This window comes from Xenopus tropicalis, chromosome 1 (assembly GCF_000004195.4).
Source record: "Xenopus tropicalis strain Nigerian chromosome 1, UCB_Xtro_10.0, whole genome shotgun sequence".
In the NCBI taxonomy this organism is placed as follows: Eukaryota; Metazoa; Chordata; class Amphibia; order Anura; family Pipidae; genus Xenopus; species Xenopus tropicalis.
In genome coordinates this window covers 68,605,422-68,632,543 of record NC_030677.2, presented here as the reverse complement: position 1 = coordinate 68,632,543, position 27,122 = coordinate 68,605,422, and the positions used below count along the sequence as shown (strand labels likewise).

The window sequence follows — 27,122 nt, the reverse complement described above, 5'->3', positions numbered from 1 at the left end:
AAGGTCAAATATAAAGAGAAAGGCTACCAACAAAATGCTTAAAACAAATATACCAAATTAAAAAAAGTAAAAATTGATCTTTAGTATTGTTTTTTATTTACAAAACCCTTCATTATAAAAAAAAAAAGAGAAATCACCATGCACATCTTTCAATCCAATGCAGGACACCAGACTGTGCCACTATGATCCCTTTGAAGCGTATCTCTCAAGGTTAAGACGACGGATATATCTACGTTAATCCTATGTAATCAGCTATTACTAGATGAGTAGGCACCACTCTGGCTTCCTTTTCCAGAAAGCAGATCACACAAACACTGTACGATGTACACATTGCTTGATTTATTGCTGATTATTTGAAACCATGTGTTTGTTTATTTATCTTTATATGGTCACACTACTTGCTGGAAAACTGGAAGCATTTTGCCCGTCACAATGTACCTGTATTTTCCACGGCAGAAGTGATGGAACTGGATCAAGGTAGGTGACCTTTACCTGTTTTTCATATTTGTTGATGCTATTACAGTTTGCAACTATTAGCAATGCACACAGAAGGGTTGATTCACTAAAGTGAGATAAGAGTTATCGCATGTTTTTTTTGTGTTAAAATTGACGCGAAAAAACAGCGCGATTCGCTAAAGTATTATCACAGGCATTAAGTCGCATATCGCGTGCGTTAAATAGTGCACAACCGAATGCATTAATCTTGACGCATTGCGTTAATTAGTGCACAGAAATAATACTAATGCATGATTCACAAACACCCTCACAGACGCACTAAATATCGCATTAGTCTGTGCGAAAATTAACACCTACTTGGGGCAGGTGGTAATTATAGAAAAGTACAGTTCATGAGCTTTTGGCAACACAATATGGACTTTGCAGTGGGATTTATTCAAGTATGTGTTGGCCCTACAGTGATGTAGCCTCCAGTTTGCAGGGAAATGGTCATTTTCAGACAGTAGTTTTACGAAAGTAATGGCGTGTATGGCTAATATGGCATGCGTTTTTTCGCACGCAGTGACAATTTGTGCATGCTGCGTTAATTAGTGCGCGTTGCATCAAATACTGCACAAAAATAGTCTTCGCGACTTAATTAACACAAACAGCATCGCGTCTAAATTAACGCAAGTATCCTTTTAGTGAATCGTGTGTTAGGATGCGAAAAATTAGATGCAATAAAATTTTTAACACATGCTATAAATAGCGCTTGTTTTAACGCACCTTAGTGAATCAGCCCTAGAGTCTCTTACTGGTAATACAGATATGGGACTAAGCTATAATTAACCATTATTGGAGGCAAAACAATCATATTGGGTTTATTTAATGTTTAAATGATTTTTAGCAGACTTTAGGTATGAAGACCCAAATTACAGAAAGATCCCTTATCCAGAAAACCCCAGGTCCCAAGCTTTCTGGATAATAGGTCTCCTACCTGTAGTGTGGAACATAGTAGTAAAGGTGGAACACATTAAAAAGGTATGCAAAGTAGAACAAGCAAAACAAATGAAATGAAAATAATGAGGAATGCTTGAAAAATAATTACACCTGGCTATTAACGGCTGGGGCAACACAAGTAATGAAAGGGACTAAAGTGGCCCTGTATTATGTAGACATTTATTGAGGGGTTGTCTCCTTACTACAGGATAAATACAAGGCTTACCTGCTGTGGGGTAGGGTGCTGCACAGATTAGAAAGTTAGATGCGCTCCCAACCAAGATGCTGATTTCCTGGAAGCATTAGAATGTCAGTTGTGTAGCCCAACATGCAGCAAAGGCCTTAGCATGTGATTCAGGGATCTCAGCATCTTTGTCCCAGAAACCACTGTTGTAATGCATATAGTAGTGTTCAGGAGCAAGGGTCTCCGCTGGTTTTGCTGATGGTGCGCAGCCCTGCACAGCATTCCCAGCTACTTTCTTGCAATATTTCTTGGCATGAAAAGATAATTGTCATACTGACATTGAATGATTACAATATTCCTTACACAGTTAGCGATTATTGATCCAAATGATGCCTGCATAAGGCTGCACTATTGTACTGGTGGATGAGATAATTAATTGTATACAATTTTAAGCCCCCTCAAAGCTGGAAATTGATATATGTCACCTGTGTAAGGGCTGTGACACACAGTTACTTGTAGCCAGCTCCTTGTCGCCTCTACAAAGTGCCAGAAAATTCCCTGCCATAGACAATACTGAGAGCAGTCCTTGCTAAAACACAAGTACAGACAATTTTCAGTACTGTTTTTTTTTTGTAGCCATGACATGTACAGCATGTAATTTCTCTTAAATGGAATCTTTTGCTGTAACAAGTTTTATAACATATTTTGTATATTAGGTCTGTTCTGTGTAATGATCCTGATATGTTTGACATCCCCGTCAATGTTCCTGTTGATACTGTGAAGCTCCGCATTGAAAAGACAGTAATACGAAAAATTCCCACAGAAGCCTTCTATTACCTGGTGGATTTAAAATACCTTTGGGTTACCTACAATAGCATTTCCAGCATTGACTCCAGCAGTTTTTACAATCTGAAGCAACTACATGAGTTACGCTTGGATGGGAATGCAATATCTGTGTTCCCATGGGAATCTTTAGCAGAGATGCCAAGTCTACGGACCTTGGACCTTCATAACAATAAGATAGCAAGTATTCCAGCAGAATCAGCCCGGTACCTGAGGAACATTACCTATTTGGATCTGTCAAGCAACAAACTGACAACTCTCCCCTCAGACCTATTGGATATATGGCCTCCATTCTCTGATAAATCCCTGATAAGCTCTGATTTATTAACTCAGAGAGTTATACTGGGTAAGTCAGATCAGATATTTCCTACATATTATTGCAGCAGAGAAAGGTCAACATGGCAAAGTGCTGTTTATGTGACAAACAATTATACTTTGTTAGTGTGGTGCTACCCAGTTCTGCTTTGTCCATGTAGTGGGATGATTACCCATTATAGCATTTGCTTAGGGAGATACATTAAATAGAAACATAGTGAGAAATACAGAATGTATTGCAGTCCATGATTAGGTTTGGGTCTAGCTCCCAGCTGGGCAGCCATGTGTTAGAAGAATAGAGTTTGTAACTTATGATAATTTAAATGTGGGTTGCATGAGGTTTGTGCACTTTTTGTAACAACTTTGTTGTTTTCTGTGTGCCTGTGACACTTTTTTGTGTTCTGTGTTTTTGACTTTTTTTTACACTGTGCATGTTGTCCTGTGGTTTATGGTTTTTTTTATGTTTTTATGTGGTTTAATGACCACAATCAGCCCCAAGGCAGGCATTTAGTACAGGGAAGGCATTAATTACAGGACTCTGCACTTGACAGGACTGTACTCTAACTTGTACATTGCTCAGTGTACAAATGCTTAGTGCATGGGTCCTGGCAAGGATACTGGCACACCAGAGGATTAGTAGCCCACAATAAATCTTTACTACCACAGGCAACTTATCTCTTGGGAATGCTTTCCCACTGGCCCGTTGGAACAAAGATTTATCATGGGCGACTAATGTCCCTTTGTACCAATACCCTAAGCTGGCCATACATTGTCTGATCCATTCATTTGGGGCAAATAAGGCTGATCATACAGCAGGGCCCATGGAGACCTACTGGACAAGGACTGCATCAACCTGCTGATGCAGTCCTCAATAAACAGGCAATCCAATTGGGCAGGCCTGTGTATTGGCAGCTAAATATCATCTGCAAGATGTATTGCCTCTCCCTGATAAAAAAATAAGATACACATTGTAGGTCTCCCTTACTGAGAGAAGGACAGGGTGTTATGTGCGAAAACCAGGTACAAGTTTGGATGCAACTGCTTCTCGAATGAGGACTAAGGGATGCAATTACACACATCCAAAGTGCTCTTCTCACACATCTTGTGACATTTACATTTACAAACAGCACATGTGTGCTGTTAAATTCATGCAATGAAGAATTCAGAACTTCCTTCCTTGGAATGAGTGCTGTAATGGTTAAACTGAGCTCAGAAGATGAGGATAGGAGAAAAAACATGTTTCTCCAGCAGAGTGTACTGCTAGGGCAGTGTTTCTATGGTTTGTTCATTAATTGTTGTGACTAAAAATTTTGTAGTAGGAAAATTGTTGCTTCCAGAATTTGGCATTTAAATGTTGTAACTTGTAGTACTTTGCGTGCAGGTCTATTACACTTATTTATGCAGGCCACTGTGGGGACCCTGGAATTAGAACCTTTTCAGGTTGGTGGTGGTTCCAGGGTTGCCTTGCATGAGTACGCACACTTTTACATGATTTTCGTAATGAATGAATGGGCACTCAGCGCAACAATGAGGAAGTATAAGAAGCATGTTTGGATGCAATTACATTTAATGAATAGCCCTTGTGTTCATAAATGAGCCCATTATACTACATAACATTTCGTGAAGCTGGGCATTCAAATTGGAAAATGGGTGGTGATAGCTCTTACAAAACTGTGAAATTGATGTGAAACTTAATGTATCAAGACAAGAATTTTTCAGACTTGGAGTCCTACTTTTGGTTAGGTTCCCTTAGTTCACCAAAGAATTTTATAACCGTCACCCAGATAGAGTATCTAAAACAGTGCATTTACCAATGATATCAACTGCTATTACGGTTGTCTCCTTATCCATTCTTTTGCCCCCCGATAAGGGTCACCCTAAAAAGTTTAGGTAACTGTGATATAGGAGTTCTTTGTCCTGAGACAGAAAGCCCCATTATGCTAGTGTTTTGCTGACATCTGTGTTAGTTTGACTTCATGCAGCATATCTCTCTTCTCCTAAAAAATGGTTGCTGGCTTACAAAGAACACTTGTACTCTTGATCTAGCATGTTATGCACTGGCTACAACAATATAGGGCAGTGGTCCCCAACCAGTGGCTCGTGAGCAACATGTTGCTCTCCAACCCCTTGGATGTTGCTCCCAGTGGCCTCAAAGCAGTTGAATTCTTGGAGGTAAGTTTTTGTTGCATACAAACCAGATGTACTGCCAAACAGAACCTTATGTAGGCTTCCAGTCCATATAGGGGCTATCAAATAGCCAATAACAGCCCTTCTTTGACACCCCAGGAACATGTTTTATGCTTGTGTTGCTCCCCAAGTCTTTTTACATTTGAATGTGGCTCACGAGTAAAAAAAGGTTGGGGATCCCTGATATAGGGCATCCAGAGCTGTGAAATAACTTCCCGGTTCAATGCTGGCTGAAGTCACCGGCAGGTTATAATATGCTCAATTGCAGGGCATTTCTCACTCCTGAGCCACCCTGAGGCGGCTCCTGCGATGCCGCCTCCCTGTGCTCACCTTTCCTGCGCTGGAGGGGTCCTGGGGGTTCTACACTAGAAGAGCCGTTAAGGAATGGCTTTTTGCCGCCACTGGTGACTCTCCTTATGGCAGAAGTACCCCTGCTCAATAGGATGCAGTATAAAGTAACTTAGTTATGAAATGTTAAAGGGGTAGAAGCATGACCTGGTTGGTCTGACAAGGAAAACGGAATTGAATTTGAGAGATCTATTTATAAATCTGAAGTATTATTTAGTTATCACTACTTTACTGCACATAAAAGGTTTTGTAAATACTGGGATGTTGCTAGGTCTAAGCTGGCTAAGTAATTCAGTGAAAACAGATGACAAAGTTTGCTCATTATAGAATGTATTTATTAGCCATCGTCAGTATATCGTCAGAGGATCAGTAACTCATGTGATTTGCTTGCATTTTCCAAGCATTTATAAAGGAGACACTAACTCTGTTAACTGTTTTATATTTGCCCAAGCTTCCTATGTTCTCGGCTTTATTTTCACACTTCACAGCCTGTTGATCCACTGGATGACATCACTGGGGAGTTGGTCAGACAAAACAGGCCATTAATGGATTATCTCTGGCATAACACGGGCAAGAACAATCCCCCATGATTGCTTATAGTCTTTACAAAGAAATGGTATAAAATGATGCCAGCAAAGGTATTGCCTTGTACTAAGCCTTTAAAAAAAAGTCTAATTGAATCATAACGTATTTATTCTTTTACAGGATTGTTTAGGGATTAATCCATTGGCAGCGAGAGTGTAAAACTAATCTCTGTACTTCACAGTGAAATGTACATATGGGTGAGGGAAGATTAGCTTCTTATGTGAGATTTCCAGTTTAATTTGCATTTAGGCTTCTCCCAGATATTGCCAGCTGTCTGGTTCTGACCTACACGGTCTGGTTGTATGAAGCCCTTTTAAATGTTTGGTCATTAGTTTCAGGAGATCAGAAAGCCACACAGGTCTGCAGCACATGTTTCAGAGACATAATTAGTAAGGGACTAGCAAGGACAAGCAAGTCCCGTTGTCCATCAAATAGAGCAGTTGTGCTGCCCTACAGGGAAGATGTAGGTCTAGATCATTTGATAATTCATATCCCTGGCTTCTATATTTATGTTACTATAAAACATATATTAGTATAGAGTATCACATGAAACATTTCTTTACTACAACTTGTTTACATGTTCCCTGACATGTTCTCCCCCCCCCCCACCCCAAGATGCTATTGTAATTTTGTCATTGAATGGACTATACTTAAATTCCATTGGCCTCAGCTCAGAAGGAACTCTGTTTTCATGTGGAATAGAATATGTTTTTCTATTACAATTTCTTTGATTTGATTGTTTCTGGAATAAAGATTAGGAAATACATGCTTTTATGCTTTATACTTTTGAGTAAAGTTTCTGTCTTTCAGGACATTAAAATTTCTTGCATCCAAGTACAATTTTTGCACTTCTTTATAGTTGAGCTATGTGCCATTTCATCCATCCAGTCTACTCTGATGGACTGTGCAAAAGTGCACCTATTGACACTGGGGAACCCTGGAACTACCACCACTTTCTCAGATGACATCTCAGTGGATCATCAAATGTATATCCAAGCCATCCAAATAGTCTAGATCTGCATACAAACATCATTCCTCAATCAGTGAAATGTTTATTATGCAGATGCTCACAAATGACAAGTACCTACTCAGGATAGCTGCAGGCAGAACAAGCTCATAAGTTTGCTAACAGACAACTGCAAATACAGTGGTAATCACTTCCAACAAGCAGAAATTCAATCAGTATTTGCACATAAATTGACTTAGTGGCTAATTTACTAACATAGGTTTGCTAAAATGTAGCAGTGTAATTGCCAGGGTCCTAGGAAATATACGGCTCATTTACAAAGCAAGTGTAAACTGTAATTATGAGAGCCCTCTAACTGTCCCCTAACTTGCATATCACTCAGACATGAAGTGTCATATTAGGCCAGCAGGATATCAGTAAAAAACGCAGGCCTACTTCTGCCTCCACTACTCCAAACTGTAGTCAGGAAGAAATAGAAAGTTTTCTGCATGGGGGTGAGGTGTGTTTAGGTTGGTGGCGACTGGTAAGCAGCTCTTGCACTTCTTCCCTGGTCTTAAGCTGGGCATACACGCACTGATAATATCGTACGAAACCTCGTTTCGTACGATATTCGGTGCGTGTATGGCAAGTTGGCGAGTCGACCGGTATCGCAGGAGGCTGCTGATATCGGTCGACTCGCCGATCGGCCCAGTGAAAAGATTTTGATTGGGCGCCATAGAAGGTGCCTGAGCAAAATCTGCCGTCAGGGCTGAATCGGCAGAAGGAGGTAGACATCCTATTGTTTCTACCTCCTTATCTGCCGTTTCAGCCCTGAACGTTAGTGGCAGGTCTGACGATCGCAGATCACCACGTGTGTGGCCACCTTTAGTAAACTACCTCTACAAAGTAACATACATCTACTTTGGCACATAGTATACAAACTATATTTGTGCTTTTATTAAATTGTTCATATGTATTGTGTAATTTCCTGTGCAGCTATACTTATGGCACAAAAGATAGTTAGTGCTTAATTTGTTTGGTACAAGCTAGTTGCTTGTGTAGCACTTACGGCAACGTTCTATCCCAAATGACATTCCTTTATATGCTTTAATATTGCATACAATTGCAGGAGACCCCCCTGTCAATAGTTATGTTGAAACACCCAAAAACTGATATATCAGTGGTAAGTGACCCCCAAAAACAGCAGGAATAGAAATAGACACATAGCTCAACATTTGTACTTTAAGCTAATGCAAGAATCAGCCCCTGGCATTAGTTTTTACTGTGCCTTCACCCAAAGCCATTGCTTTGGCTCGGGTACAGACACATGGTGTGGAATTCGGCCCTGGAACGTGTGGCATGAGCATAAGGCAGAAAATCCAAAAGTCAACTGGATAAACAGAAGCACACATTATAATAAAAACAAACAGAATTTTGCTTAATTGTAAGCTTTAAATACTAACCCCTCTAATCTAATTTCTTTCATATGTCCTACAACTTGTTTATATCAGATTTCCTAAGCATGTCATTGTGATTCCAGCAAAGAGTGGGTTATGGGTTCCTAGAGAAATATCTTTTGAATTACAATTTCCTTGTTTCTGAAATAAAGAACAGTATTTGTTTACCTCCATGACTATACCTTTTGAACACTGTCTTTCAGGAATTTATGTGAGTTAATTTTACATTGTATTGCTAAAGCTAACTGCAGGTATGCCACACAGGGGTTCAGTTAATAAAGTATATCAGAGTGTGCAAGATGTTCATGTTTGCAGTCACTTACAATTTTACATATAGTTGCCTGTAGATATCAGTGTGGGAGTTCTATGAGCAATGTAGGTTATAGATGTCAGGGCTGATTTCCTATCATAGTCATAGGGGCAGATTTATCAAAATCTGAGATTAGAAAAATTCTATTCATTCCTATGGGATTATTGGAAATGTATTTATTAATAGGTGAAAGTTAGAGTTCACCATTTAAAAAATGCACTTCTAAAAATCCCATAGAAATGAATGGAAAGTGCGTGTGTTTTACTGTGGTGAGCTCTAATCTCCCATTTTAATAAATTTGCCCCATAGTGTGTTATTTACAAAAGAGCATTTATTCTATCTGAATCTCTATAATCAAGGTCCAAAGTATTATACACAGACAGTTATACATACATAAATATATGTTGGAGGCACTCTGTACAGCCTTTCCAATAAAAACCAATAAGATTCTTTGTTTTAAACAGGTGACCAGTAAATTCTACCTGCTGATTGGTTATTATGGGTTATTATTATTGGTTATTATGAGCTGCTGGGCAAATTTAATGCCTTTTATTACATAACCATAAAAATGTCTCAATGTCCTTATCATATTGATAATTGGTGAGTACAGAGGACCTCTTGTCTTTGACTTTATGTAAATGCCAATTTATACTAATTTTCTATTTCTGGTGGTTACTGCTAATAGCAAGCTTTTGGTTCAACCAAGTCAACAACCTGAGGGATAACTGAATACAGAAAGTGCATAAAAATTGGGTCACTGACACCCTTAACCTTCACAGGCTGTGAGGCCAATGCTGATATTATTAGTCTAAATTGTCTAAAACTGCTAAACACCAAAACCACCAAATATTGAAAAACATAAACTTATTTGTTGCAATAGCTGGCCCACCGGGATACCAGGAAAAATCCTGGTGGGCCTTGACCCTGTTGCACCCTTCTACCTGCCTGCAAGCTAGCCACCCCCCAGCCACTACCTCTCTCCACTGTGCTACTTGCTACACTATTAAAAATTAAACATGGCCATGTGTTCAGTACAGTGGAATGCATGGCCATCTTTAATTTTTAACAACAAAGTAAGTAGCACAGCAGAGCAAGAACGTTGTTGGCTGGGGCAGTGTGGGAGCAGGGATTGGCTCATTGGGGGTCCTTGAGTCATGCTTTACCGTTATATAGGGTAATTTGCCTACATTTGCTGTGCAGTATTTAATAAACATCAACACTTCCAACACTTACAGATGCTTTCAGGTATATTATTTACTTTTGTTAATGTCTGAGACAGCACAGATAGTTAATACTGTGTTATGAAAGGCAGGATTATCAGGGATTTATCAATTAGTAGTTTTGCACTTCAGACATCATTTAAACCCAGTCATGTGAGTAAAAAAAACATAAGCCTTTGGCTCAGTCCTCATTTTACCTTGTTTTAAAGCTTTTAAATTAATTAACAGACCTTTTATGCTGCACAGGGTAGGCTGAATTATATTGTACAGTGTCATTTAATTCATTACACATAAAAACCCACAAAGCAAGTTACATGTTCTGGAGTAACCCTTTTGTCCACTAATTTAATTTTAAAGCAAAATTATTATGCAAAGTAACATAGTGATTAAAATTATGATACAAAGTGATGGACTTTTACAATTGTGCGCATGAAGGTGCTCAATTCACTCTTTATGATGGTTACCAAAGGACACTGAACAATTTTATTCATTAAAACATTTCTATAAACCAACATGCAGGCAACAACAGTGCTTAGTATTTCTAGTATGCTCATTGATTTATGAGATATACTGTATGTCAGGATCTCTCAAAAGACATAAGCGCTTATTTACAAATGAAACAAGGACACAGTAGTTGCGCTTATTGATGCAGTTCATATACATTGTTAGTCAGGGCCGTAACTAGGGGTAGGCAGAAGAGACACATGCCCAGGGTGCAACAGCATGGGGGAGCTAGGCACATATGTCTTCTGTGTACTGACACTGGTATTTATGCCAGTCGAGCATGCAGTCATTGGGGTGGGCGTAGTGCAAGTGCCTGAGTTGTCTGACTTATTGGAAAGGAGGTTAGGGAAGGGGGGCGAGTGGGGCCAAGGGCCTGTCTGGGGTGGGGTTTGGTGTTGGCCAGCCACTGTTGCTACTTAAAACTTTGATGTCATGTCAAATACCATTTATGCCTTGGTGTAATTGTGTTCTCATTTTTCCACAGTTATTCTTAGTAGCTATGTGCTAGAATTTTTTTTACCTTATACATCCAATATTGGTGTGTAGGCAGCCATCTCAGTGCATTGTGCCTGAGTCTGAGGTTTCAGAAGGAGCCAGCACTCCCAAGCCCAAGATGGACTTGGATTTCTTACTATTGAGTGCTATTCTGATATCTACTGGGAGCTGCTATCTTGCTCCCTTCCTATTGTTCTGCTGATTGGCTGCTGGGGGGGAAAGGGAGGGGTGATATCACTCTTACTTGCAGCGGAGCAGTAAAGAATGATTGATGTTTATCAGAGCACAGGTCACATGGCTGTGGCACCCTGGGAAATGAAGAATATGGCTAGGTTCATGTGAAATTTCAAAATTAAATTTAAAAATATCTGTTTGCATTTTTTAAATGGATTTCAATGCAGGATTCTGCAATAGTGAAGGTCTATTAACTGATTGTTTTGAATAAACATGTTTTCTCATGACAGTGTTCCTTTAAAAAATTACCTCAAAAGTTGAAGAGAGCTCAGACAATACTCTTCAGAATAACAGCCTAAAAGCCTGTAAAATTGAATTGGGTGTATGATTTTTTACCTTTCTTCCCCTTATGGTGCCCTTAAAAGCCAGGTATAATTACCACTTGACTCATAACTTCCCCCCCTGCAATTGGTACAGATACAAGTTCTCCATGTATGGGCTCTAATGGCTTCTCTCAGTGCCCCAGACCAGAGCTTGTGTCTGTATCCATAATAAATGGGTCCTATTATTTTTGCCTTTCTTAAAGGAACAGTTCAGAATAATGAAACTGGGTAAAATAGATAGACTGCGCAAAATATATATATTTTTTAACATAGTTAGTTAGCCAAAAATGTAATCTATAAAGGCTGGAGTGAATGGATATCTAACATAAAAGCCAGAACACTACTGCCTCCTTTACATTTCTCTAAGCTGTTAGCAGTCAGTAACCAATCAGTGACTCGAGGGGGGGCCATATGGGACATAACTGTTAGTTTGCTTTTGAATCTGACCTGTGTGCTCACAAACTAACTGGGGTCCCATGTGCCCCCTCCCCTGAAGTCACTGACTAAGAGAACAGAGAGCTGAAAGCAGGAAGAAGTGTTCTGGCTATTATGTTAGATATCTGCTCACTCCAGCCTTTGTAGATTATGTAGGCATTTTTGCCTAACTAATTATAATAGAAATATTTTTTATTTTGCACACTCTATCTGTTTTACTCAGTTTCATTTTTACACTGAACTGTTCTTTAATCCCAGTACAACACAGAGTTCATCATATATAGCTCACACTTGTGACCTATCCTTTCCTGTTTTCCTGTTGGTTCATAGAGTTTGGTTTAATGGTTGAAATTGTAATAATGAATCTTTTCTCTTTTATGAAGAATTTTAATTTCTCAAATTGTATGCAGGTATAGGATCCATTATCCGGAAACCCATTATCCAGAAAGGTCCAAATTACAGAATGGCCATCTCTCATAAACTCCATTTTATTCAAATAATTACATTTATTTAAAAATGGTTTCCCTTTTCTCTGTAATAATAAAACAGTACCTTGTACTTGATTCCAACTAAGATAGAATTAATCCTTATTGGATGCAAAACAGTTCTGTTTGGTTTATTTAATGTTTAAATGATTTTATAGTAGTCTTAAAGTATGGAGACCTAAATTATAGAAAGATCCTTTATCCAGAAAACCCCAGGTCCTGAGCATTCTGGATAAGAGGTCATATAACTGTACTTCTTAATATTTCTTTGTCCAGTCTATAAAAAGTATGTCTTTAAGGGGAATTGCAAAGAATTTCTTTAAAGATTGGGTCTGAGGTGGCAATTGAGAAATTAACATAGGTGCTAAAGTTGCCATTGCAGGTACCCATTGCAAAGCTGTATTTAGTCATACTAGAGTAAAACATATGAGTCAAAGCTGAAGGTTATTAAGCTACAGTCACTGTTCTTATTATGATACTTTGAAGGGGACCTATAGGGTAAATTATAACAATGTATTATTAACATTTAAGATGCTATTATACTTTTTATGGTACTTTTGTTGTCTAGTTTTTTTAGATTTCAAAATATTAGCAGTTCGTGCAATTATATAAGTGTGAAAAGCTGCTTTCTGTGCTTGCTGCAGCCATGCTGTGGTCATGATAAATTTCATCAGTGATCCCCAACCAGTGGCTTGTAAGCAACATTTTACTCACCACCCCCTGCATTTTCATGTTAGATACATTGAGTCGAGTTCTCATGTGTTCGTTTTTTGTGTTGTTTCTTTTATAGGGCTACAAGATAATCCATGGTTCTGTGACTGTCGTATTTCAAAGCTGATTGAACTCTCAAAAACAACAGACCCACACATAACTTTTCTTGACTCTTTCGTTGTCTGCAGTGGCCCTGACACTTTGGCAGGCTTTTTATTCCAAAGAGTTGAGTTAGAACAGGAGATGTGTCTCAAACCCTCAGTGATGACTTCAGCCACGAAAATTACATCTCCACTGGGCAGTAATGTGCTACTGCGATGTGATGCCTCAGGAAACCCCACTCCACAGTTACTTTGGAGCAGAACAAACAATTCAGCAGCAAATTATACAGGTAATATTCATGTAATCGCTGCTTTGGTTTTATCACATGACACTTTCCCATACAATGATGTAGTTAAGAAGGATGAATATTAAAGGGAATAAAACTAAGACCAAACCAGCAGCAGAACTGGGCAGCTGAGCTTAGCTTAAAAGAGCAAATAAAATGTTAACAAGACTTGCCCTGTTTAAATCTGTCCAATGACTAGTAATGCTTATGTTGAACACTATACGAACACTAGGAAGTCATTTTAAATACTACTTTGTAGTTCTAAAGTATTTTATAAAGTTGTCATTTATGTTAGTCTCTTCATATTTGTAAATAAATGCTTTATAAACTGCTTTTGAGGGCAATAGAATGATCTCAGTAATGGAATGTAAACGTTTTTATAAAAGCCTTACAATAGAGACAGCTCTTTTGAAAAATATTGCCTGAATATAATACACAAAAGCCATGAATATCATGAAACGTATATCCTTACAAACAGTGCTTAGTGATGTCGTAAGTTTTAATCAGTGCTTAGCAATGTCATTTCTGTCACTAAAACTTGTGTATTATAATAAATTAAAAAATATGAGGATATTAAAAGTCACCTCAGAGTTCCATAACTTGTATAAAAGCACTTGGCTTTTGACCTCGGGATTTAATGTGGTCAAGGAACTCCTCTGTGACTTCAAATCCTCATATTTTACAATAGGGGGTACATTATTCAATATGTAATACAAAATAGACTTTAATTCATTAGATCTTTTTAAGCATTTTCTTTTAATTACAAATCATATGGATGATAGAAGGTTCCCCCCATATGAATAACTTATGCATCAATATATAATAAAGGTATAGAAGGTCATGAAACTCGCCTGTGACTAATCTCAGTAATGATATACAACAATTATATAACAAATAATATAAATTCTTGTAATAGGTTAGTGATGCCTTCAGAGATGTAACTTGCGTCACATGACTCACCGAAAAGTGTGTGTTGTAATAAGTAATCTTCTCCCTATTTTAAAGGGAATAATATGTCAAACAAAATAGTCTTTTGATATTGCTGTGCTTATAAAAGAGCAGAGATAACTTTATCTGCTCTATTCTAAGCATAATGACATCAAATGACTTTTTTCTTCTTTAATGTGGTGGGCAGAACTGATCAGCAGATGGTACTTTTCATTATTCATTATGTTGACGGTTTAAAAATGGCTAATATCTTAAAATAAATAGAAAAAGAAATACTCAATGTACATTGCAAATCTGCCCAGGAGAGCATTCCAAACAATTTTACATTGAATTGTTTTGAGAGTTTCTATTTCCCTTTAAATTTTCCATTTTCAGCTGTTCAAAAGTTGATGCCTCCAGTTCAGCAGCTCCTGATGGACGCCCTGATAGTGCCAGAGTTAACTGAATACACATGCAGCGTCTCCAATGACATGCTGCTCTGCATACAGCTGTCTGTGTTCCACTGGCATTTTAGGCTTCTATCAAGAGCTGGAGGGAAGGAGCTGCTGAGCTTCAGTGCAGCACAGGCTACAAACTTTCCTACTCCCTGGGCGTTATCAGCAATCTGACATGGACTTAATGCACACACATAATTACCTCAAGTAAAGCATTCTAAGAAAATGTAATTTTCCTGGCTTGTATAAATGACAGTGGCTAAATCCTGACAATGTTATAACAGACAGAAGGTGATAAATTGCCATTATATACTACTGATCTTGTTTGGGGGCAGGAGGAACTGTGCACAAATGGCTCTCTAGTTTATGGTGTCTCAGCAGATAAGAAAGTGAAGGGGAGCCACAGATCATCTTCCCTTTCTGCCTTTCCAAACAGTCTAAAGTCTGGGAGAATAGAAAGGCCGCCATACTGTGTGGCCCCTTTTGCGCTATCTGTATGCTCAGCCTGAGGAACAATCATACAAATAGCACATGGGGGTCTCCTGGTTAATGGCAACATTAAGGCTGCAAGTTGCCTTCCTGTAATTTTTTCAGTATTAACATTAACATTTATTTATAAAGCGCCAACATATTCCGCAGCGCTGTACAATAAGTGGGTTTCATACATTGGACATACAGAGTAACATATAAAGCAATCAATAACCGATACAAGAGGTGAAGAGGGCCCTGCCCAAAAGAGCTTACAATCTACAAGTATGTAAAATGTATTTAGTTTTAACTGAGAAAAATAAGCAAAATAGTTTTATTATCTGACGGTAGGAGGTTTGTCCATCCTGTTTTTCATACTCTGTGGCCAAATAAATGGGTGAAGCAACTTTATAATGCAATCTGTAATGCTCCTATTTAGCATTCTACTGTGGATTGTAATACGAAGCCAGCTATCTAGTGGCCAACTGCACTGCCAATACACTACAGTCTTTTGTTTGGGATCACAACTACTACAGCAGTTTCCATTGCTTTAATTAATAGGTAAAAACAAGACTATCTGTTCACAAATATTATATGCTAATCTATGGTCAGCTTCTAAACACGCAATATTCTGCCATGAAATTAATTTATACTTTGTCTTATATTGTAAGAAAGTGCTTGGTTGCAGAAACACAGGACCCTTTATAGATCATTTCCTGTGTTCATTTCTCTAGTTAACCTGTTTTCTTGATCTTTCACAGTTGTTCAGGAGACTCCAACAGATGGTGTGAGATGGTCCATTCTAAGTATGAATGGTATTTCATACAAAGATGCTGGAGAATACCGATGCAAGGCTAAAAATTTTGCAGGAGTAGCAGAAGCGTCAATAACGGTCATAGTAGTTGGTGTTGTCACAACAACAGCTTCCTCCCATCGCTTTGACCGGCGTCTGGGGGCAGAGCAAATGAGTAACATGCAAACAGAAGCCAAGGAAGAATTGAGTAAAATAAGTACAACATGGGTTCCCCTACAGCTATCAACAGTGCCTATGCTACAAACAGATACACCACTAACAGCAACAGTTTCTCCAACAAGTATAGTGCTCACCACCCCTAAAGTTCCAAAGATAAAATTGCCAAAGCCAGCCCCTGCTACAAAGAAAAACCCTAAGATGTCCACCCAGCAGGCTGCAAACAAACCTACTTCAGAACAAAATGCAGTGGTGGGAAATCTAAAAGTAATCAGCGAATCTGAAGACCGGGTGACTTTGACTTGGAAGACTTTTAATACCACAAATAGCGCCAGCTTGGCTGTGTTGTACTCAAAATATGGCGAGGAAGAAATGCTCAAGTTGAGCACAGATCCTAGTAAAAATAAAGTAACAATTGACGGTTTGGAGCCCAACACAAGATATATGGCCTGTGTGTGCCCCAAAGCATCACAGCCCAAGAAGGACCAGTGTATTGTATTTTCTACAGATTCCTTTCTGCCCATTGAGAGCAGCTCTCAAGTGTCTGTTCTGGTGATTGCTAGTAGTGTGGGTTGTGTTATTGTTTTACCTGTCATTTTTTTCTTAATTTACAAAGTTTTGAAACTGCAAAGGAAACCAAAGTTACCAGGGGAGGAGGACCTTTTAAAGGAAACTTATGTGAAATTTGAAACTTTGTCATTAAGACCACGAGCAATAAATACAACAGGAGAGCTATGGACACGAAGGGACACAACAGAATCAGAAAGACTTCTTCTGAGTTCCAGATCAAGCATGGACTCTCAGACTACATGGAAAAGTGAAGGTTCTAGGCCAGAATATTACTGCTAATTTTTTTTTTTTTTATATGCGATTATGTGAAAATGCTTACTTCTTTGTTTGACCAGTGTGTAATTGTCAAGAGTGCATCACTTTCAAAAGAATCGGTGAAAGGAGAATCAATTCACACGTGTTGCTTTCTGTTTATCAGTTGTGCACATTCTAAATATTTATTTTTGTGTTATTCAATAAAAAGGAATAAAAATAATTGAAATGTGTATTTGATTTTCATTTACCAATTATTTACAAAACAGAAGTCTATGGGTGTAATTTACCAATACTGGGCCTCTGTACACTATGAACACTATGTAAATATAATCTGAAGTGTAATTTTCAGGAGTCAGTGAGAAGATGCACTTTATTTATGGTGTTCTGTAATGTTTTTAACACCATTGCAACTTTACTGAGTTCTGGGTATTTCAACTCACATCCCAATGTTTTGTTTTCTATATAACAGACCCCAAGTACATTTTTGCCATGCCTAATTCAGCACTGCCTGATCAAATACATTCTTCATTCTTCACAGCTCCTCCTTCAGTGAACATGTAAAGCAATTAAAATGAGTTCATGTTCTACATAACCTTTCCTCATCCTTCCTTTACATTTTCAAACAGCAGAATCTGCAGCTGTGCCCCTCACTGGGTGTGTTTGGCAAGCAAGCGTGGATTCCGTGCTTTTATATGACTATCATTATGGTCTCTGACTCTGGCTACTTGCAGCTGAAGAGCTATATTACATGTTCAGTCACTCTGATAAGGTTTTGCCACATCAGAATCCCGCTCACCTCCTACTATTAAAATGTTGTTGCTTGTACTGGAGCAGGAAATAAATCTGAATTGGCAGGACTGCCCTGAGCACAAATGGGATGGAAACATGAAAGAAGAAATGATGAAGGTTCTAACATTCTAGAACTGGTGTCATAATCAAAGCATGCCAGCTAGCTAAGAACTCCAAACACACCCAGGCTTTCCTTGTACAGCTCGCTGAGTATGCTTTTCATGCAATACTGCTATTTTATGGCCTTATAATGCATAGGTAAGCTAAACACTTTGCTTGAAATGAATGTTAGTAGTAATGTAATAGCACACCAATGTCAGTCTCTGATTTCAGACTCATGCCCTCAGTGATGCAAGTGCTTTGTAAGCAAATTCCCAATTCCTTGTTTCTTCCATCTTCAGGATATCACAGAAACCTGGATAAGGTCTTAGCCTGTACTGTAAAGGTAATGAAAACAGTATACAGTAGTCTCTGATTGTGTGACATGACATCACTGCACCAACCCAAATACTGTAGATACCACAGTAGAAAATAATTACATTTAGCTTACAGTAAGGTAGCTATTACTATTATTTTTTATTTATATAGTACTCAAGTGTTAGAGGACACCCTTATGAGCACAGTGAAAATGTATGAATTCTAAGGAGATAGTGCCCTGGTCAGAATCAAAACCAAGAATCCATTTTTCTAAGGCAGAATGTTACCACCAGCTAAAGCCTCATACTAACATTTTTGCAGTCTAACATTACACATAAACGTCCCCCCTAACTCGTGTGTCAATCACTTGCCCAAACTAGAAATACAGCAGGGGCCTCTCCATACCACCTCCCTTTGGCAGGTGGTCAGGACTGGCCTGTGCCCCCTGATGCTACTGTGTAGCTTGTGACAAATTTGTATCCAGTATGAGGTTCATATCATAGGCATTTCACCAGGCAAAAGTGCTCTGTGCACTATGGGAAGTTAAAAATCTCCTATATTTCCAAAGCAAGCTCTATTCATTTTAATACTCCTAATGGATTTGCCTCTTAATGGCTTAGTAAAGTGTACAGTACCTGCAGCTGATGAAAATGCATTCTACATAACAGCAAGCAGGCAGTCAGAAGTGCTACTGACACCTAGAAAAACATCCCCAGCCCAATATAGTTGTTATGTATATTCTTCCTTTGCATCCTGGTAGGTACATCAGGCCACCCTTAAAATCTATGCAGTACCAGTTGCCTTCTTTCTGCATTTCTTCTGTCCCCCCCTTGTCTTTTATGTCTCTCCTTCAACAGTTTTCCTATTATTATCTAGTTTTTCTTTTCTTATGACTTTTTGTCTTTCTCTCCATTCCACATCGCAAACATTCTCACCTCAACGCTATCCTCTTGATAACTCCCTACCAAATTTTTGGTTCCATTTACTGTTTGGCCTCTACCTTTTAATTTCTCTGTGTTTTGTCCTTTGCCCTCCCCCCTTGCTTTTTCTATTCTTTATCTCCCTTTTAATGCTTTCACTACCATTCCTTTTCTGATATTTCCATTTTGTCATTCCTTTCATTTGCTCTTTCCTCCCTGTTTTCTCTCCCTTCAGGTTGTGCTTCACTAAGCCACTAATACCAAGCAATTGCAATGTGATGTTACTTATCTGTGATTCAGCTTAATTCAGCACATTTACCACCCTTTGAGCAATACATTGATTGTTTTTATTACAAACAGCAATATATGAGCTCTCTATTAGAGGTTTATCCCAAGACAAGCACAGAAGAGAATGTGGAGAGTAAAGAATGAGAAGGAGAGAAGAAATGCTTATCCTAAACTACTTTTCATTGCTGTGGATTTCCAAAGATGCCAGTTGGATAGCACTTATCTAAATTACAATACAGTTCATCAGCGTAGCTAGAGTGGAGAGTTTGTGCTAGCTGTCATGTCTAGCAACACATATTTATCAACAGAGCAAAATGTTTGCAGATGATGGTTAACCACAACCAAAAGTTACATCTGATATTTGCTTTGCCAAACCATAGAGAATACACAATCACCCATTGTGTAAACATCTATACAATCTCTACCACTTCAGATGGTAGGGATTGCAGAGATTACTCCACCGATTTACAAGGGAGGGGGGATATTTACTAAAGTGTGAATTTCCTCCAAAAAAGGTTACTAAAGTTCGCTTCTCTTCACAACACATCTGATATTTACTAAAAATCACAAAAAATACAGTTTTACAATGGATTCAGGGGTTCAGCCGAACCCAAAAAACTGAGTTTGATGCATCCCTAAAATGTACTCCCCTTAGCTCCCTTAGCTTTTGTTCAGCTGCATGAGCAAAAGCTTACTACCTGCTTCCTGGGTATAAAGCTGATCCACAGCCACTTACCTTTTTCTTAAGGGGGTGACTAATAAATTTAACACCTGCACTGGCTTCCTAAGCCTGACAGAACACAGCCCCTGTTATTTTGCTCATCTGCTGCATCTCATAGAGCATTTTAGACATTCTAGACATACCTTCCCATTAGGGTTTTTACAGTCACTGTGCCACAGTATGTACAGTATATTTTTTTTGTATATACAGCATTGTATGTCATAATTCGAACAGGGTGAGAAATTCTGTAAAAATAAACAAAAATAAACAGAGTACCCAGGATACAATAAAGGATATACTTTATGGAGAGTTAGAAATATATAGAAAACTATACCCCCAGAATGAATACTGAACTAGCAGATAGTTTATTTCATATTAAGTAATCAGTATTGTAATTTTACATCTTTTTCCTGCTTTTTATGCTGTGTGCTCCCTCAGAGATCACCTGACCAGAAGTAATGCAGCTCTAACTGTAACAGGAAGAAGTGTGGGAGCAAAAGACAGAACTTTGCCCAATAATTGACTGATGTGACCTAACGTGTGTGTGTGCACTTGATTTGTTTGTGTGCACTATGAATCTTATGAACCAAGGGGCAGCCCTTAGTAATTAAAATGGCAATATTCTATTTAGGAAAATGTTTTTTTATGCACTGTTTTATGCAATATATTTTTTATAGAGACCTACATTTTTCTGGGTATAGTTTTCCTTTTAAAGGATGTTGCTGTTCAGCCCAAAAACTTTTACTTTTACCACTGTCACTTGCCACGATTTCCCTGAAATTATTATGTCTGGACATTGCTTCAAAAAGCAGGACCCTGGCATCCTGTACCACCAATTAATTGTTGAATAAAAGTAATGAATTCTGCACTATGACTCTCTATGTATATTGTCTGAAGTGGATAAGGCTAGGATTTTTATGATAATAAAAAAGAACAGTGCTCTTAAAGAATATATAAAGTGCAATGAGTACTTGCATGTTTGCTCTGAGTCTGGATTTTTACATTCCCTTAGTCTGGATTGGCTTCATTGTGAAAGGGACAGAATGCAGCCTCAAGTCAGCTGGCACTAAGGGAGGAGGTGTGGCAAGGAGAGATAGGGGAAAGAATGACCCTGGCATACATTACTAATTCAAGTTGGAGAGCAGCGTTATCAACAGTCAATTTTCCTTTACACTCTCAAATGATCGAGTAGAGAGCAGTATATTCTGTACTTGCTACATTTGTCACTAAGGTGCCTGGCATTTCATACTTTGCTTCGAAAAAAAAAAAGGAAAACTGGGAAGCTGTTCTAATTAGGAGGATGGTATATGGAGAGAGGTTGGAGCATCAATGGTGTGAATAGGAAGAAAGAAGGGAAGTGCATTTCTAGTGCTTGAAGATGTTGTTGGAAGTTAAAGAGTCTCATGAAAGTCTTTATCCCTGCACTGAGCTGTGTGGGATGGAAAGCAAGTGACATGTAAATCTATGGCAAGCTTATAGAAGAAGGGGAGATTATGTTTTTTTTATTGACTGCTCTCTGGCCATTAGTTTTTGATGTGCTTTTACTTCATACCCAAGGAAACAAACAATGGCATTGTACAGGGAATCCACTTCCTTTGGATAATGAACGCTATGCATGTAACAGTAAGTATTAAAAATACAACTTAATCTTATGACCTTCAGTCATAATTAGATGTTAAATATCCATGCAGAAATAGGCAACATTTGTTTGGTTAAATCTTGCAGATCCTCTGCCGTAGTTGTTTTTGTTCACTGGTGGTTGATACTGAGAGTTGTAGTTTTGAAATAGCTTGAGCGGCAAGCTAGCATTTTCCTTTACTTATAATTTTTCCTAATTGATTGAAATTTATGAAAACATTTTTTTTTAAGTGGAATGAAATTGTACAAAAATTGCAAATGCTTATTAATAATTACATTTCTCTTACTTTACCTTAAGCTGGCCATACACGCACCGATAATATCGTACGAAACCCCGTTTCGTGCGATATTAGGTGCGTGTATGGCAAGTCGGCGAGTCGACCGATATCGCAGGGGGCTGCTGATATCGGTCGACTCGCTGATCGGCCAGGTTAAAAGATTTTGATCGGGCGCCATAGAAGGCACCTGATCAAAATCTGCCTTCAGGGCTGAATCAGCAGAAGGAGGTAGAAATCCTATTGTTTCTACCTCCTTATCTGCCGTTTCAGCCCTGAATGGTTAGTGGCCGATTGTACGATCTTTCGTGCAGCCGATGGTTGCACGAAAGATCGGAAATCGCCACGTGTGTCGCCACCATTACTTGCATCTGCTTCAACTGCTATCATATTGATTGTGTATCTCCGGCATCACTAAGCCTGTCATTGATTTCAGTTATAGAGTGAAAAAGAAATAGAAAACACCTGCAGTTGAAGTAAAGAGTAATTAATTATACTATTACTACTACAGGTATGGGATCCCTTATCTGGAAATCCGTTATCCAGAAAGCTCTGAATTACGGAAAGCCCGTCTCCCATAGACTCCATTTTAATCAAATAATTTAGAATTTTAAAAGTGATTTCCTTTTTCTCTGTAATAATAAAAACAGTAACTTGTAATTGATCCCAACTAAGATATAAATAATCCTTATTGGATGCAAAACAGTCCTATTGGGTTTAATTAATGTTTAATTGATTTTTTAGTAGACTTAAGGTATGGAGATCCAAATTATGGAAAGACCCCTTATCCGGAATACCCTTGGTCCCGAGCATTCTGGATAACGGGTCCTATACCTGTATTAATACTGACAACAATTGTATCAAGAAAACAGTGCTATTGCCAAGTGGCAGTGAGGCAGAAGAGAACCAACACAAATTCATCTGTAGATTCCACTGTACAGCTATTCTAATGCTCAAATACAGTGAAGAGGTATATTGAATACTTCTTTCAGAGCTCCAAGGAACTACAAACCTGCGTTAGACTCAAAGAAGTATATTATTAATATTGGGGTTTGAAATAATTTTGGTAAAGACTGTATGACTTTATATAGGACAGATGGGCTGCATGTTCTTTCCTGTTCTTCTTACTTAGACAACAATCGATCATCCAGAAAGTGACAAAAAGAGACAGTAAACACAGATATATTTTATATATTTTATAATTTAAAATACTACAGTGCTAGCTACCAGTGAAACTGAACTTTTGGCTCTGTTTCATATGCAATAGCTATTTAATGACAGGTGCCTTGCTGTCCTGCCAAAAGGCTTTGACTGGTGTGAGCAAAAACATGCATAGCAAATGGTTTTTGGCTTGAGTCTGCCAGAGGCCTACAGGTAGCCATACACGGGTAGATTTCAGCTGCCAATTCGGTTTCTTCAAACAGATTCTGCAGTTTATCTGCCTGTGTATGGGCACCCCCGACGGGCCTACCCGACCAATATCTAGCCTAGAATTGGCCAGATATCAATTGGGAAGGTTTGATTTACCCCTAAGACCAGGGGCCGCATCATCTTATTGATGCGGGCCTTGGTCCACTGTTTTAATTCAATGATTTGGCCCTAGTGCCAAACAAATTAGCTTGATTTTGCCAAACAAGCAGATCCCAATGTATTTGGCCACCTTAAATAACAACTTCATACAATGCCCACAGGCACTCATGTTTTTCTCGCATAGTTGTTCTTGTGTGATAATGCACATGGGTCTGTGAAAGCAAACAATCAATATAGATGAATCTCACATTGCTTAGTAAACACAGGTTGAAGTACTAAGGCCAAATAGACACTGCATATGGCATTGACCAGTAGTCTGAAATGGAGGGACTGAAGCCATATAGATGCGTCGCACAATAAAAGTACCTGCAGGGGTTATGTATTTCCTGTGCTGGTGTAACTTCCTTTCTCACAGAAAACAACATTATCATCTTGCATTATGGCAGGGATTTTAGATATATATGTAGAAATTGAACAACTGTCCAACAGTTGGTAGAAACAGTTGCCCCTCATTTACTGTACTGCTGCTTGGAAAGATCTGCATGATCAGATGTAGCAAAGGATATTGAAGAGACAAGAAAGTTGGGCTACAAGCTTAGGAAACATAAACATTGAACTTTAAACATAAGTATATATAATCAAAATATTAAACGTGATACAAAAAAAGGGTATGTACACGGTGACATCACCATGCAGTCGCGAGCCTAATGACTGTTGTGCCCTAGGCAAGCCCACTGACTGACTGTGCCCCAGAGCTTTCCCAAACTCTTGCAAGAACTCTTATGAGTACTCTCCCGAACTCTCTAAGTTGACAGCCTCCGGGGGTAGAGAAGAGACAAAACTAGGGGTAAATAGGCAGAAGAGGTTTTCGCCCTGCCTATCCCCAGTGTTGCGCCCTAGGCACATAACTTGTCTGTCTATCCTTAGTTCCGGCACTGGCACTATGGCACAATGGTTAGCACTGCTACCTTGCCTCACTGCAGAACCAAACAAGCAGGTTAACTGACTCCTGATAAAACTGACCATAGTGTGTGTGAATGTGCTATGTACCTCTTTAAAAAAAGTGGGAGTACAGAAAGGAGGAGTATTTTTAAAATGTATATACATAAACACTAATATGCAAATGTAATTATAATAATGATAATAAATGAGAAAATTATGATTAATGATCAGACTATTTAACTCTCACAAAAAAACACTCATTTATCATAATAAATCACACCGCTTAGTAGAGTTAAAGAGGGCTTGTGTCTGGGGATATCAATGTAGCTTCCACTTTAAACCATGCTGTCATTCTAGTGCGAAATGTAAAGTACAGTGTTGTGGGTATGATGCAGCCTTGTACTTAACTGCTGCCTTAGGCAGGTGGCAAGAGCAGGGCTCCCCTGTGGCTTGTGCCTTCTGTCTTAAATAATAATAATCTGTAATTTGTGTGTTTAAATATTGCACAAGCTATGGGGTCGAAGGAGACTTCCTTCTATATACCACACCAGACTGCCCCTCATAAACCTGCTGAACACAGGTAGTACTGTAATGATTGGAGAAGCGCATTCTAGTGCACAAAGACCTGAGACTAAGGCAGGGTGCAAAGTACAAAAAACATTACACTCTATATAGCTCATTTGCTAACATAGGCGCTATAGTGCACCAGTTAGAAAATCCAAATGGCTGATGTGGGCAACTGCACTGGTGCCATTTAGAACCTGTGTTAGGAAATCAACCCAAAAACATGAAATACTGTAATATGAAAAAAATGATCTGTAAAGCTTGTTAGCATACACATCAAACAAGCAGATTACAGTCAAATACTTACCAACACTGGAGGTAAAGATGGTCTGGCTCATTAGTAGTTACTTCATCAGACCATTCTGTGATCTGATAGGCTTACCCCTACTGATGTTTCATCTCCCAGTGCAACCTGTTCTCAGGTGAATGGTGCATCAGTATATGAAGAAGCAACATGAGTCGCAACTTCAATTAATTTCCTGTGTGAATGAATGGGATAATGGTATTTGGCCATCCCCGTGTATTTGATTGTAAATCATCTCTCATAAAAAGCAAAACATCCTGGAGTCTTTCAGGAGGTAGGAGGCAATCACTTTCAGGCATGATTCCAAGATAAAAAAAACCTGCTAAAAGTGGTTAATGACCTGCTGAAAAAATATTTTTGTGCTTTATTTTCTAAAAATGGCTTTGCGCATTTTATTTTAAATAAATACCTTTTTAGAACTGCAGTTATCGCATTGTGTTATCATACATGTATAATAGGAAATTAAATAAGCAGTTTTACATTTAACATAAACAATGTTAAATGTGTATCTGATACTACACATCTACTAAAGGCAATAACAAATGTGTATTACATTATAAATTCACATTAATACTACTGCCTATAATACCAAAAAAAAGTTTTGCAGTTTATAAACTCTATTATTTCTGAATGCAGAATCATTTCATGCAAAATCTGAAAGAAAGAAATTTATAAATGTAAAGTATTGACTTTTCTTTGTTTTCTATCCACAAGAAACCTTAAAAAGATAACGTTTTTTGTAGAGTGCTGCACAGTGCACAGCGCTCTGTCCCACAGCAAAAGCTTTACATTCATGTCCCTAAGTCCCTTCTTGCTTGGCATACTAATGATCCGCTTAGCTTTAGCACAGCATTTCTCAGGCTTTCAGGTCATTCCAGATTGTCTGTTTGTCTACAGTGGCATTCAGAGATGCCAAGTATTTCAGATTGTTCATTATTATCATTTGTTCCCGTTAACGCATCATGCATTAAGGTGACATAAAGGGGCTTTTCATCCCTATTCCAAACTCCTCATTCTATTCACAGTTGCTCGACACGATGCCTTTGTATTTGCAGAGGCAGTCTAGTTCAGATCATGGCCTCTTTAATACCAATGTTGCTAGGATACATGGGGCATTAAAATGTCATGGTGCGTCATGGTAATTTGAATTTGTGTGCGGATTAAGCTAGATCTTTATAAAAGTGATTTCAATTTCACTTATTGAAAATGCAGACCCATATATTTCTTTAGAAACATGAGGATAAAAGACAATCTGACTTTCTTTTGGCCAGTTTTTCAATGTCAACTACAGTTATAATAGCATATTAAAAAATAAAAATGCTATTTATTAGCATAAATTGTACTGCTATACCTAAAGTTAGGGAACAACAAGGCAAACACAGATACTTCACAATCTAAGTGCAATGGGAACAAATAAAAATAGGGTAAGTAGGCAGCAGTTTTGATACCTTGTACTGAAGAGAAAGTTGAACCAACAGCAAAATATAATGAGAATACAAATGTACAGAAAGAATAATTGTACCAAAAGGAGTACAAAGATGTTTTATATCAGCAGAAACTGGTATTTGTATGCCAAAACATTATGCCTGAATCTGGGGAAACCTCTGGGTGAGAGCACTAAGAATGGAAAATGGCCAGGCTCCTCTAGTGTAAAAGAATTCTTAAAAAATTTGGATTTTGGTAAT

General features: G+C 38.4%; 2 protein-coding genes across 2 annotated transcripts in view; both read left to right on the top strand.

Annotated features, from left to right (window-relative positions):
* The first annotated feature begins 238 nt into the window (after positions 1 to 238).
* lrit3 (leucine-rich repeat, Ig-like and transmembrane domains 3) lies at positions 239 to 17,277 on the top strand. Its single transcript, XM_002934250.4, has 4 exons — positions 239 to 477; positions 2,335 to 2,807; positions 13,096 to 13,407; positions 16,016 to 17,277. Exons 1-4 carry the CDS (start codon positions 362 to 364, stop codon positions 17,071 to 17,073), a joined length of 1,959 nt encoding a protein of 652 aa, XP_002934296.2. The 5' UTR covers positions 239 to 361; the 3' UTR covers positions 17,074 to 17,277.
* A 4,049-nt stretch (positions 17,278 to 21,326) lies between these two features.
* egf (epidermal growth factor) overlaps positions 21,327 to 27,122 on the top strand; it is a 66,647-nt gene continuing 60,851 nt past the window's right edge. The window contains 1 exon segment of the mRNA NM_001113007.1: positions 21,327 to 21,807. Within this exon segment, the coding sequence (NP_001106478.1) occupies positions 21,678 to 21,807 (130 nt within the window). The 5' untranslated portion in view covers positions 21,327 to 21,677.

Excerpts from the sequence above, each read along its gene's own strand:
- lrit3 (XM_002934250.4), top strand. The coding sequence starts at position 362 with ATGTGTTTGTTTATTTATCTTTATATGGTCACACTACTTGCTGGAAAA. Across the intron at positions 478-2,334 it reads AGTGATGGAACTGGATCAAG|GTCTGTTCTGTGTAATGATC; the intron begins GTAGGTGACCTT and ends TTTGTATATTAG. Across the intron at positions 2,808-13,095 it reads AACTCAGAGAGTTATACTGG|GGCTACAAGATAATCCATGG; the intron begins GTAAGTCAGATC and ends TTTCTTTTATAG.